General features: G+C 40.6%; 1 protein-coding gene across 1 annotated transcript in view; it reads right to left on the reverse strand.

Moving 5' to 3' along the window:
• kiaa1549 (KIAA1549 ortholog) overlaps window positions 1-15,094 on the reverse strand; it is a 102,416-nt gene that overhangs the window by 24,420 nt on the left and 62,902 nt on the right. Inside the window, exons 10-16 of the mRNA XM_033037732.1 lie at window positions 13,744-13,940; window positions 10,879-11,006; window positions 6,979-7,184; window positions 6,245-6,468; window positions 5,443-5,584; window positions 3,342-3,647; window positions 2,069-2,121 (exon numbers count right to left, since the gene is read on the reverse strand). Coding sequence (XP_032893623.1) covers window positions 2,069-2,121; window positions 3,342-3,647; window positions 5,443-5,584; window positions 6,245-6,468; window positions 6,979-7,184; window positions 10,879-11,006; window positions 13,744-13,940 — 1,256 coding nt within the window. The remainder of the gene's footprint in view (window positions 1-2,068; window positions 2,122-3,341; window positions 3,648-5,442; window positions 5,585-6,244; window positions 6,469-6,978; window positions 7,185-10,878; window positions 11,007-13,743; window positions 13,941-15,094) is intronic.

A 15,094-nucleotide genomic window follows, 5' to 3' on the forward strand; every position in this document is an offset into this window, starting at 1 on the left:
CTTGGACAGGGGTGGTAGTGGAGACAGATACAATTCTGGCATTCAAGAGGCTTTTAGGCAGGCACATGGATTTACAAGGAATGGTGAGTTATACATCATGTACAGGCAGAGAAGATTAGTTTAACTTGGCACCATGTTCAGCATGAACATTGTGGTCCAAAGAGCCTGTCCCTATGCTGTAGTTATGATAAAACACAATTTTACTGGGCTGTGTGAAATTGCATGATTTTTTTTTTTTTAAAGGGCATAAATGGCAGTTTACAATTAAAAATTGGCCCCTTTTACATATATTTTACAAGGTTCAGTTGCTGATTATGTTTATTATTTTTTACTGGAACTGTACATATACTTTTTGTGTAAAGCAGCAACAACATGTTATCTTCTAAACCTGCAACTTTTCACGGCTCCTTCTTAGACATTAAGATAGAGGACATTGGGAGAAATTGCATACGTATGCTTGAAACCATATTGCAGTGCGTTATTATTTAAAATTTGCTGCCTTGTGTCTGAAAAAAGACGAAATACTAAGCATTTAATGTTTTTTCAGCATACTGTCATTTTAGGTTACAAGAATGCAAAAGAGACTGGGGTGTTGGGGTCAAGAAGAATATTAATTTTTCCTGCACTCGTCTCTTAATGCACTGAGTCATTAAGCCTGGAATGGAAAACACCAGATGTTGAAGCCACGAACAGTCGTGCAAAAGTTGGAAAATTCCACAGGTATCCTTTCTTTTCATGTGGTTGAGGGGAGCCTATTCGATATTGAAATGTTTTATGATGTGACTAAATTTTTTGGATGAATGGGCTTCAGCTCTCCTGGCTTGAATTATTTGATTACCTTGAGTCAGGGGCTCTCTGTATATTAAAATAAAGTGACGCAGATTACAAATGAATATAAATACTCTGGTGGGATTAAAAGATATAGTCTACTCATTAAGTTGGCACAGACTTAAACACGTTCGATACTGGAGACAGACTGCTGCACTCGGGCATGGCATTTGTTTTAATTGCATTGTTAAACATTGTGCCATTATTAGCTCATTAACCTGTAATCGCAAACTTTTGAGGGATCTCTGCATATGTTGTCTGAGTGCCAGCAGCTAGAAAATCTCAACAGTAAATGTGCAAAAGAATATGTCAAAAAGGAACATGCATAACATTCACAAAAACAATTTGAATGACAACAAATGGTTAACAACTTTTGAAAATCTGGGTTATCTCCAACTGTAGATAATTTAATAATCAAGCAGAAGTAATGGGTCACCTCGGTCGCAAGAAAATTACACAATTTGGCTGTAGAAATGTGGCTGAATATAATAGGAAAAGCCTCAATGATAACCTAAAGTTCGATCATGGTTGCCTCATACAGTGCTTTTAATACTCCTCCTATGACCTGCAAATATTTAGATATGCTCAGGGAGATAATTAGAGATCATCTTTCAGCTCAGTGAACCATCCATGGGAAAACAAAGACAAATAATAAATAGCACCAAGCTTTAAGAAAGATTAATTGTTTCCTGCTAATGATGCATAACACGCTGAGACTTTCCATCAGCCGACATTTTCACTTGAACAATATTTGGACTTTTCAGGTTGTCACCAATTCCTTCTCCCCAGAGACACTGCCTGTCACGCTGAGTTACCCCAGCTTTTTGTGTCTATCTTTGGTTTAAACCAGTAACTGCAGTTCCTTCCCACACATTTGTATAAAAGAGTTCACTTGTAAAGTCATAACTTACCAAGCAGGAGGCTGTTGCACAACATTGACTACATGCCGAGACACAGTTAAGAAACAGGACAATTAAGGTATCATCTTAATAAATCATCAGTTTGTTTTTCTCCCTTTAGTAAGGCAACCTCCTAATCCTTATGATCGACACAAAACGTTGGAACTCAGCGGGTCGGGCAGCATTGCCTGAAGAACATGGATAGGTGACGTTTCGGGTCGGAATTCTTTTTCAGACTTAATACTAATACCCATGTTCTCTTTCAAGGATAAAGCCCACAAACCAAAAGGTGAGGTCAGTTTGCTTGCATGCTTCAGTAGTATTCTTTGTTAATATCATACCTGTGCAGATGGCCTGCTGCAGAAGATTGGTTCGGTCCTGTCTCTTCATACCTCTGGTGGGCAAAAGAGACAGATCTGAATTTTTTTAGCAACTAAAAGCATTCATATATTGTTGACCATAAACCTTTCATTTTTGAGTGAAAGATAGCTTCCATAACAAATAATGCCAAAGTTAATGAATGATTCATGAAAATCGGTGGTGTTTAACAAGCCCTTCCTTTTCCTCACACTCCAGTGTCAGATTTCACACTTGTCTCATATCACCAGATTATCACAAATGAAGTACAAATCAACAGACCCTACCCTAAGTAGCTTTTTATTTCTGTTGTTTCAGGTATATAAACAAATGACCATCTCCAATTATAATGGGATCCAGGAAAAGTGAACTACACAAACTGCAGTGTTTTGATCTGCAAACTTTATCTCTTTTAGAAACATCAGCATGAGCTAGAAAGTAGTCGGGCAAGATGTTATGGGCATAGAGAATCACTGAGATTCAGAGGTCAATCCATTGAGAAACAACGGAAATCAAAGGTTTAAGAATGTTGGTACTGCTAGGAGCTATAGAAAAGTCTAACACAATCCATTTTATCACAAATACTTTGATCAATAACTTTCCTTTCTGCTGCAGTAGATATGAACACCCATTAGAGCAAGTCCTTTTATACCAGCATGGCAATATTTTCTGATAATAGAAAATAAAGAATACGTAGCCAAATCAAGGGCATCTAGTTTTTTGGGGAAATGGGGAGAAGGCCAGAGAATGGAGTTGAGAGGGAAAGATAGATCAGCCATGACTGAATGTCGGGGTAGACTTGATGGCCGAATGGCCTAATTCTACTCTTATAACATGAACTTAACGCTATAGATAAATTTAATCATGAAATACTGTGAATAAAAACTGAAGAGATTTTAATACCAAGGTTTTTTGTAGTTTTAATAGATTTATAGATTGGACAATGCAGTTCTGGGAAATGGAAAGCTGCCCTTTGAAGCAAAATCTCACCTGAATTGAAAACGTATGCCTGCATCCAGCACCTGGCAACTTCACACGGCTCCAAACATGGTTAAATATCATCTCACTAAGATAAGTGCTAGCTATATTCCATTATCATCTTGTTAAAAAATATTGATTGAAAATTAATCAAGTCAAAATAAAGAATAATGAGAAGAAATGAATTTGACACTGGCATGACTTCAGCAGTGCATGCATAATGCAAGCATTTACACATATGTGAACATACTTGTGTGGAATGATTGACGTGTTACATACCGTTATATATGGATTGCTGAGACTCTGGGGTTGTTCATACACTGGTGTCCAGTGGTTGTTAGCTGAAACTTTGCTTGCCCTGATGGGAGTGCTGGTGGCTGGCTGACCAAGGCTCACTGCTGACAAGACTTTTCCAGGACTACCTGGGGCTGCCAAAGCAAATGCATCGTCCAGCAGAGAGTACATCTGCTGCCTTGCCTCTTCAATGGATGGTTGTGGCGGGATGTACGGTGGGGGAGCGGGAGGGGGAGGGCGAGTGTGTGATGGAGTGTAAGGTCTAGGCTCCGGAGGCAGGTCAGGGTCCGACTGTAAAATACAGAACCAGATCAAGATTAGGTCAATGGAGTTGGGGCAATGAAAGGAGATAATGTAAAGGTTAATTGTTCTATGAGAATGGTGGGGGAGGGTGGTAAACCTAATCTCTTACTCCAACCCAATGTTAGATCTTTTATTCAAATAGTCTTTTCAGCATTAATAATTTTACAACTCTGAAAGAACAAAGAGGTGAAAAATGACGTTGCAAAATTTATTCGTGGAATGATCCATAAATCTGGATCAATTTACTGTGCAGCAAAGTGTTCAAGCTGGACTAATTACACAGCTAGTCGGAGGCTCAACAAGCTGTGCCACGGATGAGCAAAGTGCAGTCTTGTATTAACAGGCCAATATTTAGCCAATTCCACATTTAAACCATTTCAATGAGATGGTGAAAGGCAATAAATCTCAGTCTTCAAGCTCGCTGGCCACCACAGCTGGTCCACCATAGCAAGGACAGTCGCTTTGGACTGGTTCAGAAAACGCTAGATAAATTCATACAGAAATTCAATTTCCTTGAAAATGAAACTTTTATCGTGCATCTCATGAACCTTGCTACATACAGGGTTAATTCTCCATATTGGCCTTAGTTTAGCTCTCTGGTAGTGGATAAGTTATGGTCCAAGATGTATCCTTGGATACTTTCTGGTGCTTTACAACAATTAGTTATAAATAAACCATTTCATTTAGGAGCAGTGCAGTGGCACAACAATAGTGTTGCTGCCTTACAGTGCCAGAGACCTGGGTTCGTTCCTAACTACAGATGCTGCCTGTGCAGAGTCTGTGACCATGTGGGTTTTCTGAGGGTGCTTTGGTTTCCTCCCACACTCCAAAAACATACAGGTTTGTAGGTTAATTGGCTTTGGTAAAATTGTATATTGCCCCCTAGTGTGTAGGATGGTGCTGTTGTATGGGCTGATTACTGGTCGACATGGACTTGGTGGGCCAACGGGCCTGTTTCTAAATATTGCTAATATTAGTGTATAATAATATTCCTGTATTTCTAATCTCTAAAGTTTAATGACTACCTATAATAAGCAAAGTATCCCAAAGTGGTTCAGAAAGTGGTAAAATTAATATGTACAGGGATAAAGGCAGTTAACTGACTGGGCCAGAAGTGAGATTTGCAAAAACAAGAAAGAAGGAACAAGAAAAAAATTGCTTAAATAGTCTTATTAGTAAAAATTGGGTTGGGATCTGAGTGTGTCGAAAGTAAATGTGTAGACACAGTATGTAATTGGGAAATAGTATGTTGGCCCCATTGCAAGAAATTGGAATAAAAAGTGTATTGCTGAAATTATACTGGAATTTGGCGAGGTCTCATTTGGAATTTACTCATTTGGAACTAACATTTTGATCTCCATTACAAAGGAGAATTTTTTGTGCAGCAGAAATTCACCAGTTTTGGTCAATGTGGATTTCCTAGGATTTGGTCAATGTGGAGGGTGAAGAGGACTGGTTGACATATACTAAAGTTTAGAAGAATGAGAAGCTATCTCATTGCGATACATGATTCTGAGAGTAATAGTCATGGGGAAGTTTCTCATGCACTATCGGGTAAAGTATCAAGTATAAAGAGTCAGATAATTAGGATTCAGATGAGAAATCAATTTCTCTGTTCAAGAGGTTGTGGTTAGATACCAATTAACTAACAATGTTGCGCATAACATCTCGTTTGTTTTCTCATCCATAAAAAAAATGCGTACGTTTAATAAGAGTGAGAGACAAATTATCTGTAAACCTTGTGAGAAAAAGTAGCAGATAATTATGATCCTTCTCTACTTACAACATAGGCTGCATTGTTCACTCCTGGTGGTTTGTAAGTCCCATCACTATCTGTGGTTATCAGCCTATCTTTCTCTGCATCCATCATGTTGCCATTCACCTGATGCCTCCGTCTCTGCCGGGGAGATCTTTTACCACGATAACTTAAACGAATAAGAGCAAAAGACTAATTAAAAAAATTATTTGCGATCATATCCTTTTCTTGTGCAGAGAGATTGAGTAGTCATAAATCATGTAAAGCATAACAAATCAATTTAGACCCTGTTTTCACATGGAAGTTACAAAAAGATTATTCTCAACTGTAAGTGGATTCTGAAAGAACAAATTTGAGATGAAGAAGGGCACTGCGGATTAGTGAGCTGATGTAAAGCCAGTCTGGTGGGAGGTGGGCGAGGACTGGAGTAGAGGAGGGAGCAATCTTTGTTGTCCATACCATTTCAATCTTTTCTGCCCATGATTAACCTGCCGAGGTAGAATTAAGATGCAAAATAAATAGTAGCGTTTCCTTTCATGTCGTACACAGTATACGCAAGGTAGATTTTATTGCAGTACGACAGGGTGAGTATTTTGTGTTAAACGATACTCACCATGTGGTTCATTAGCTCATCCCAATTTGTCCCATTCTAATGCTTGTGTAAGGTTAGGATCAACAGTGTGTTCTTTTATTAAACTTGGGAATTTCACAATATTAACAGTCTAGGTAAAGCTATTTTGGAGTTCATCTGTTTCAAGTATTTATCCACAATTATAGGCTCCATTTCAAGATGATATTCAAATATGTTTTCAGAGATTTTTACGCTCACCTTTTCCGAGGTTCCAGAGGGACAGACGGGGCATCAACACTGGGATCGAGGATCCTATCAATATGAACCTGCGCCCTGCGGTAGACTCTGCGTCGTTCCTTTGCTTCAATGGTACCAACTTCATCCATGATCGGGAAGTCATAGTGTCCTTTTCTTTTAGCTCGGAGTCTGATCTTATTGCGGTGATGTTCGATTTCAGATTTCTGTCTCAAAGCTCTCTGAACCTAAAGTAGTAAGGGAAAGATGTTGAATTATGCTTATCGCTCTTGGACCTTTGTGGTGAGGTACCAAAGGCCTACAGAATCACATCCTGGCTTTTTAGATAAGAGCATACACAAAAGATGGATGAATCTGTTTAGTACCAGAAGCTGAATAGGAAGTACAAGCAGGTAGGGTGATGGATCACTTAGTTAGTCTACATTACGACAGACAAATATTGTGTGCACACATCACCATTTGCAAGACTGAGAGCGATAGAGATAGCATGTGCAACTGAGAATATGTGTCTACGGCATGACCGTAACTGACAATCTGGGACCTTGTTGCATATTCAATCGGCAAGCACCTTCCAAATGAATTACATGCTTCCTATGAATTGTTGGAAAAGCTTGTTAAAATAATCTATAAAAGTATACATCTGGTTCTATTTAATCATGGATTAACACAAGATTCAAGCAAACACCATATCGTTAAATTCCATTCCATTTTCTTGGGAAAACTTGAGAATCTCTTACCTCTTTATTGATTTTGTTTGTTTCAGCCACTCGCTCAGGAAGTAATGGATTCTGCAAAGGAGCAGCTGGAATAGGTTGCATGGCGATCAGTTGAATTTTGCTAGGTAGCCGCTTGCCTGCCTCAGGTGCGCGCGACATCCGATCAACATGGTCAAAAATGGACGCAGAGGAAGTCTGTCCATCAGACTTGTGAATCGGAGGAGCTTCTAGAATAGAACATGTACAACAGAGTATTGAATACAAATGAATGATGTTAAATTGGGGAGGGGCGACTGGCAAAAGTATTTGCACAACTGATGAATTTCTGAGGGGGTGATCCAGCATACAGAATTGCAGTGGTTTTGTTATTGGACCTTATTATTGGAATTAAATGCCTGAAATAATCCAGGGAATTTAACACAAAGGTGAAATGGCTTGTTAATACAAATGACCTGGGACTGTTTCTGAACTATTCTAATTTTAGGACATAGATGGTAATATCAAACATCAAGGCAGGAGAATTTTAGAAAGATCGAGAAGATTCTTCTTCACATCCAAAAATAATCACGATTTTGATTGTATCAGATCTCCTTCATCTCCACTATATGCAAGTAATTCTGCTGCTTGGGTGAAGTCCATTATGAAACAAAGAAGCACTCTTCATTGCAGTGAGAAATGTGTACAATATGACCTTTGATAAGGTTCCGCATGATAGGCAGCTGTGGAAGGTTAAATCACATTGCATCCAAGGAGAGGACACAGAATAGGCTTCATGGAAGGAAGCAGAGTGGTGATGGAAAGTTGGTTTTGGAATTTGCAAAGCATGATTAATAAGTTTGCATATGACACTAAAGTAAGCGGTATTGCAGACAGTAAAGATGGCTATCAAAAATTACAGCAAGATCTCGGTCAGCTGGGCAAGTGGGTTGAAGAATGGCTAACGGAGTTCAATGCAGAAAAAGTGGGAGGTATGGCATTTTGGGAAGTTAAACAAGGGCAGGACCTTCACCGTGATTAGTACGGTTTGGGGAGTGTTGTAGAGCAGAGGGATCTAGAAGTTCAGGCACATAGTTCCTTGAAAGTGGCTTCATAGGTAGATAGGGTGGTAAGAAGGCTTTTGGTCTTCATCACTTTGGTCTTCATCAGTCAGGGATCTGAGAGTACAGAAGTTGCAATTCTACAAGACATTGGCGAGGCCAGATAGGTAGACAAAAATGCTGGAGAAACTCAGTGGGTGAGGCAGCATCTATGGAATGAAGGAATAGGTGACGTTTCGGGTTGAGACACTTCTTCAGACTGATGTGGGGGTGGGGTGGGGGGTGGGGGTGAGGGGGCAGTGAGAGAGGAGGTTATTGTGTTCAGGTTTGCTCATTCTGCTATAGGAAGGATGTCATTATACTTTAAAGAGCGGAGAGAGATTTACAAGGATGTTGCCAGGACTCGAGAACCTGAGCTATAGGGAAAGATTGGGCAAGCTAGGACTTTATTACATGGAGCGCCTAAGGGGTGATTTTATAGAGGTGCATAAAATCATGAGGGGAATTGATAGGGGATGGGAATCAAAAACCAAAGGGTTTAAGGTGAGAGGGGAAAGATTTAATACTAACCCGAGGGGCACCTTTTTCACACAGAGGGCAGTGGGTATAGAAAATTAACTGCTAGTGGAGGTTGATGAGGTAGGTATAATAACAACATTTAAAGGACACTTGGACGGGTACATAGGTTTGAGAGATATGGGCAAAATACAGGCAAATGGGACTAGCTCAGATGGGGCATCTTGGTCAGCAGGACGTGTTGAAACGTAGGGGCTGTTTGACTCTATGACTCTCGCAGGAGCAGATGATGTTCACTGTAGTATCACTGAACAAATTAATGTTCTGCACACCTTGCAAATTAAGCAACTCCCTGGGAATAATAAATTTTGCACTTGTTCCCAGACCTGAAGAACCTGATCTTCAGAATTCTACAGAAATGAGTGGATGTGCTCATCAGATAGGTGACTAAACTACAACGATTCAAATATAATTGGGTAGAAAGGAGGTCCCACAAGAAATGGGAGTACTTTTGCAACCAGAATTCAGTTCTGACCACTGGTGCTGTCTGCATGGAGTTTGCAAATTCTCTCAGTGACAGTGTAGGTTTCCTCAGGTTGCTACTGCTTTCTTCCACATCCGAACGATGCATTGCTTGGTTGGAGAATTGGCCATTATAAATTCTACCAGCAGAGGTGAATAGCGGGAAAAAAAACTTGCGTAGGGTTGGAGGCGAGGTGTTGTTAATGGGTATGTGTGAGAGAATTACTTACAGGGAAATACATTGGGGAATGTGATTGTTCTGACAGCAGAGGCTCAGTGGGTTTATGCGTGCTCTCTTCTTGTCAGCATGGGAATAATGAAGCATGCAAACAATGTTTTGGTATCTGGGTCCAATATTGAATATGTAAATAGAAACATCCTCAGATCAGAAGAGCTACGAGAGGGAATTCTTCAGAGGCAAAGGAGCAGAGATGCCAGGCAACAAAAGTAGTTGGACTGCCAGAAGTACAGTGGTCTGAGAGTTAGTCATGCAAATTACGGTTACTTCAACCATTCTTGATTGATAGATTTTTACCAAATTAATCCATGGAGATACATTGATTGACATTGAGGTTTCATTGCACGATTATGCTTGGACTGAAATCAATAGTTCTGCAACCCAGTCAACTACAATAACAACTTCAAACAGCCAGAGGGCACCAGTAGGCTTTTAAACATTGAGCACTCTGAACCTATGCAGATTTTCTTGGTACAGGTTTAAACATGGTATCTGGTTTCCATGGCAACCACCACCAAACATTTCAACACAAACCTTCAAAGGCCTTAGAATAAATGTTTTCAAGGGATTCCTTTTCTTCACTGATTTTGAATTTCTGTGATAACAGAACGCTGTAAAAATATTACCATCTATGGCTTCTGAGGTATACTTGTTTTTCAGAAAATATTCTGGATACATGATGACACCATCATAATATAGGACACACATGGCAAACATGATAATTTAATTTTGTTTCACTGATCCTTTAAGAAAATATGCTGCACTCTTTCCATATCATTGCTCAAATACATTTAAGCCCATCAGGCATGCCCTTCTATCTCACTTCCTCACAATTTCTTTGCACCTTTTCTCTCACACATGCCCATTAATCCATGTTAACTTTCCAGCCACTTAAGAGATCATTTATATTAGTCAATTAACCTATTAATCAGGGATGTGAATGAAAATGTAATACCTGAGGAAACCCACTCAATCATCGGGAGAACAGGCAAACCCCAATCAGACAATGTCAAGGTCAGGATGGAAGTTGGGAATTGTGCAGCAGTTGCACTAACTGCTGAACTGTGACAATCCCTTTAGAAAATGCTATTGTGATATATTATTTATAACAAAAGTAGAGCACTTATTTCTGAAACATCAGAACTTGAAAAAACAATGCTTCCAAAATAGTATAGCATAGATCGTTTCGTTATATTCCTCATATACTTTAAAAGGTTAAGCAACAATGCAGTATGTCAGCATCCTTCCAATAACAAAGCCAGGGTACTTGTTTAATGATATTGGAACCACTCATTGCCTATGGCTGCAAGATTGCTGTCTTTGTTTTATTGCTTATACATTGTTTGCATTTGCTCAATCTTTGGCTAAAAATGTAAAGACAAGGAACTGCAGATGCTGGTCTACAATAGAAGACAAAATGCGGGAGTAACTCAGCAGGTCAGGGATCATCACTGGAGAATATGGATCGGTGACGTTTCAAGTCAGAACCCTTGTTCAGATGGATTGTTACTGAAGTCATCCGAAGAAGGGTTCCGACTTTAATTATATTTAAAAAAGTGTTCATACACAAATTTGTATTGTATTGCTAATAAATTAGAGGATACAAACCATTTCTGATCGCCATGTGTCTATTGCCACCGCTATTAGGAATTGCAGTGTTTTTTGGAATATCTTCAACAGATTCTCTGCCACTCGATTGCTCACTGGCTGTGGACTCAGCTTCTGAAGGTGAAACTCTACACAAACAGACAATGCTTTTTAGACAACATTTGAATTACATTATTCAAAACACCACTAATTAATGTGCCTTTCCCAAGGTTTACTTGAGACATGTTTCACATAAATTCACTGAAAATCATGCTAGTTTTGAAACTTGTTTTTGAATATACATAGGTTTCCAGGATAGGTAGTCATACAATTGAAATTAACCATGAGGCTGGAGTTTGCATCAGAGAATCCAGAGGAAGATTCTTGAATATCAATCAAGTTTTATTTATAGTCCTATTTTCGCTTGACAATCAATTGGTGCATCTTCACTATAGTGGACCAGGAGCAGTTATATTTCCATAATTTCCTTAATATTGATAATAAATGCAAATTAAAACACTTATGACATCCGGACATCGAAAATAAGGAACTCTTAACTTGACTTGGAGATTGGTTTAAAAATGTCACATTGTTAGTTGTAATTGTGATGCAGAGGAGATTCTCCACACAAATATATAATAATGAATACATAGCAATTAGTACGTTGACAGTCACTTCACAGTGGAATGATCCACTTGTCAGAATCATCATTTTAGTTTTTAGTTTAGAGATGCAACGTGCAAACGGGACCTTCAGCCCGTGCCGACCAGTGATCCCAGCACATTTACACTAGGGGACAATTTACACAATTATACCAAGCCAATTAACCTACAAATCGGGATTCACCTAGAGAAAACCCACACAGGTCATGGGGAGAACATACAAACTCCATATAGCAGCTGTAATCAGGATCGAACCAGCAATCTCTGGTGCTGTAAGGCAGCAACTCTACCGCAGCACCACTGCTTTTTCTTGCTGTGTTCTTTTTTGAAAAATGGGAAAGAGGAAGGGATTGCACTAAGGATCTGAGGATTAAAACCAGCATAGAACACCAGGCTTCAGGTTCAAAGAGAAATTGACCGTAATCTGCACATGACAGGTATGGAATTTTTAAGATTTCTTGTATGTATGGAGAAGCCAAATAATCAACTCGGACATTCATGTCTCCTTTTCTATAAATCAACCTTAAATTCAGCAGGATCGTCATGCACTAGATATATTACAGCCAGCTGGAGCTGCAAACATAGGATTCAGCATTTTTCAGGGCAAGAAGCACAGGAAGGCTATACAGGGAGGATTTTAGGTGTTATGAGGATGGCAGGACATGCTTGCAGCTGAGTGTTAAATAAATCTTCATCCATCAGCTAGAACCATTATCTGGATCTGCAATGATTGCAGACTGAGTACGAAAACCTGCACAATAATGTGTGGTAATTGGACAACATGATGAAAAAATTATACTGGTTAAATTGTAAAGCACATTACAAATAGAAAAAAAAGTTAAAGGATTTTTAACACCAAGTTGCACATTCATGATTAATATCCACTGAAATTTATTTTGAGCAAGAATGGCTTACTCTTTCCTTTCGTAAGAATTTTTCTTTCTTTCCTTATTCTCTATTGCCTGAGATGAAGATTTGCATTGGATTTGGTCAATACTTCCCCGCTGTGCAAAAGCAAATCTACTTACAAACCTACTGACTCTCATAGCTATCTGGACTACACTTCTTCCCACCCTGCTTCCGGTAAGAACTCTATCCCCTACTCCCAATTCCTCTGTCTACACTGCATCAGCACCTGTTCCAAACCAGGGCATCGAAGATGTCCTCATTCTTTGGGGAACGGGGGTTCCCCCCTTCTGCTATAAATGAGGCTCTCACCAGGGTCTCCTCTATATCCCTCAGCTCCGCTCTCACTCTCCATCCCCCTACTCGCAACAAGGACAGAGTCCCCCTTCCACCTCCACCCGTCGCATGCAACTTATAATCCTCCGACATTTTCGCCACCTCCAACAGGATCCCACCACTGGCCACATCTTCCCATCTTTCCTTTCTGCTTTCCGTAGATTGTTCCCTCCTTAACTCTCTGGTCAATTCGTCCCTTTCCACCCAAACCACTCCCTCCCCTGATACTTTCCCTTGAAATCGCAGGAAATACTACACTTGTCGCTTTACCACCCCCCTCGACTCCATCCAAGGGCCCAAGCAGTCTTTCCAGGTGAGGCAGAGGTTCCCCTGCATCTCCTCCAACCTCATCTATTGCATCCGCTGCTCTAGATGTCAGCTGATCTACATCGGTGATTCCAAGCGCAGGCTTGGCGATCGCTTCGCCCAACACCTCCGCTCGGTTCGCACTAACCAACCTGATCTCCCGGTGGCTCAACACTTCAACTCCCCGTCCCATTCCAAATCCAACCTTCCTGTACCGGGCCTCCTCCATGGCCAGTGAGTCCCACCGCAAATTGGAGGAACAGCACCTCATATTTTGCTTGGGTAGTTTACACCCCAGCGGTATGAACATTGACTTCTCCAATTTCAGAAAATCCTTGCTTTCTCCTTCCTTCCCCTCCCCTTCCCAGCTCTCCCACATCCTACTGTATCTGCCTCTTCCTTTCTTTTTACCGCCCCCCCCCCCCCGACATCAGTCTGAAGAAGGGTCTCGAGCCAAAATGTTACATATTCCTTCGCTCCATAGATGCTGCCTCACTCGCTGAGTTTCTCCAGCTTTTTTGTCTACCTGCTGACAACACAGCCATTTTTCATTTTGTCAGGCCAAGCAAGGCACAAACTCAAATAAAATTGCAACTTTCATCACATCAATTAATTTGAAGGAACAAATATTTCTGTTGTTGAGTGGTTAATGCTCTGTGTCATAGTGCACACTTACCTACTTCTCTGTCTGAGCCCTTTGGAGAGTTTGACTGCCTTTGGCTGAGGACTGGATACATCACCGTTCTCAGATGGCGAGTTGTCTTTTGCTGAGGGAAGTGGCAGACCTTCATGGATGACCAGTATGTCATCTTTACCATGTTGCCCAATATGCTGCTTGGCAAAGTCAAAGCCTTTAACACTTGGTATTTGCAGCTGAGGAGATAAATATACGATTTATTACGCAGTGAAACAGATTTTTACAGATTCACATCTTTTAAAGAAGCCTCTTTGATGTACTGTGTTACAACACAGCACAAGCTTATACACTGCTTGTGACAAATTCTGCCTTTTCAAAAAATATGTTAGTCTGAGGGACTCCAATGAGGTAAATGGCAGATGAGGACCGCTCTCTAGGTGATAGGATGGTTCAGTTGCCTAATAACAGTTGGGAAGAAATTGTCTTTGAATCTGGAGGTTTGCATGTTCACACTTTTGTACCTATTGCCTGATGGGAGCGGGAGTGGCCTGTGTCCCTTTTAATGCTGGTTGCCTTGCCAAGGCAGCAAGAAGTGTAGATGTGGTCAATGGGAGGAAGGTTGGCATGCATGATAGTCTAGATTGCGTCCACAATTCTCTGCAATTTATTGCAGTCTTGGATGGAGCTCTCCCCAAACCATGCTGTGATGCAACCTGATAAAATGCTTTCTACGACGCATCTACAGAAGTTGGTGAGAGTGGTTGGGGGTATGTCGAACTTCCTAAGCCTTCTAAGGAAGTAGAGTCGTCATGCTTTCTTGGCCATTGCTTCAATATGGCTGGTCCAGTTATGACTCCTGATCTCATCATTGCCTTGATATAAGTGAGTGAAATGAGTGACGGTGCTTGATTTTAATGTGGTATCCAACCAAGCACAATGTCAGGGAGCCCTGTCAGGTAAACCTGAAGTAAACCTGAAGTCGAGCACTTTGAGCAGCAGAGTAGTGCAGCTATTAGAACGGCTGCCTTACAGCTCCAGTGACAGGCTTGATACTGACCTTGGGTACTGTTAGTGTAGAGTTTCCTGTGACAAAGTCATTTTCACCTGGTTCTTTGGTTTCCTCCCACATCCCAAAGGCATGCTCATGGGTTAATTCTCTATCATAAATTACCTATTGTGTAGAAAGGCGTGCAAAAAATCAAAAGAGACATTGAGGGCTAAGTGAGAGAGAATAAGTTACAGGGATGGAAGGGGAGGGATGGAACTGATAAGATTGTTCTGCTGGAGCCAACATGATGCTGATGGGCAATACCCTCCTTGTGTGTCATGATAAGTATTCAAGCAGCGAAGGGGAAAATACTCCATGGTTGCAGTGGCACTATTCACAAAG

Source organism: Amblyraja radiata, chromosome 19 (genome assembly GCF_010909765.2).
Source record: "Amblyraja radiata isolate CabotCenter1 chromosome 19, sAmbRad1.1.pri, whole genome shotgun sequence".
In the NCBI taxonomy this organism is placed as follows: Eukaryota; Metazoa; Chordata; class Chondrichthyes; order Rajiformes; family Rajidae; genus Amblyraja; species Amblyraja radiata.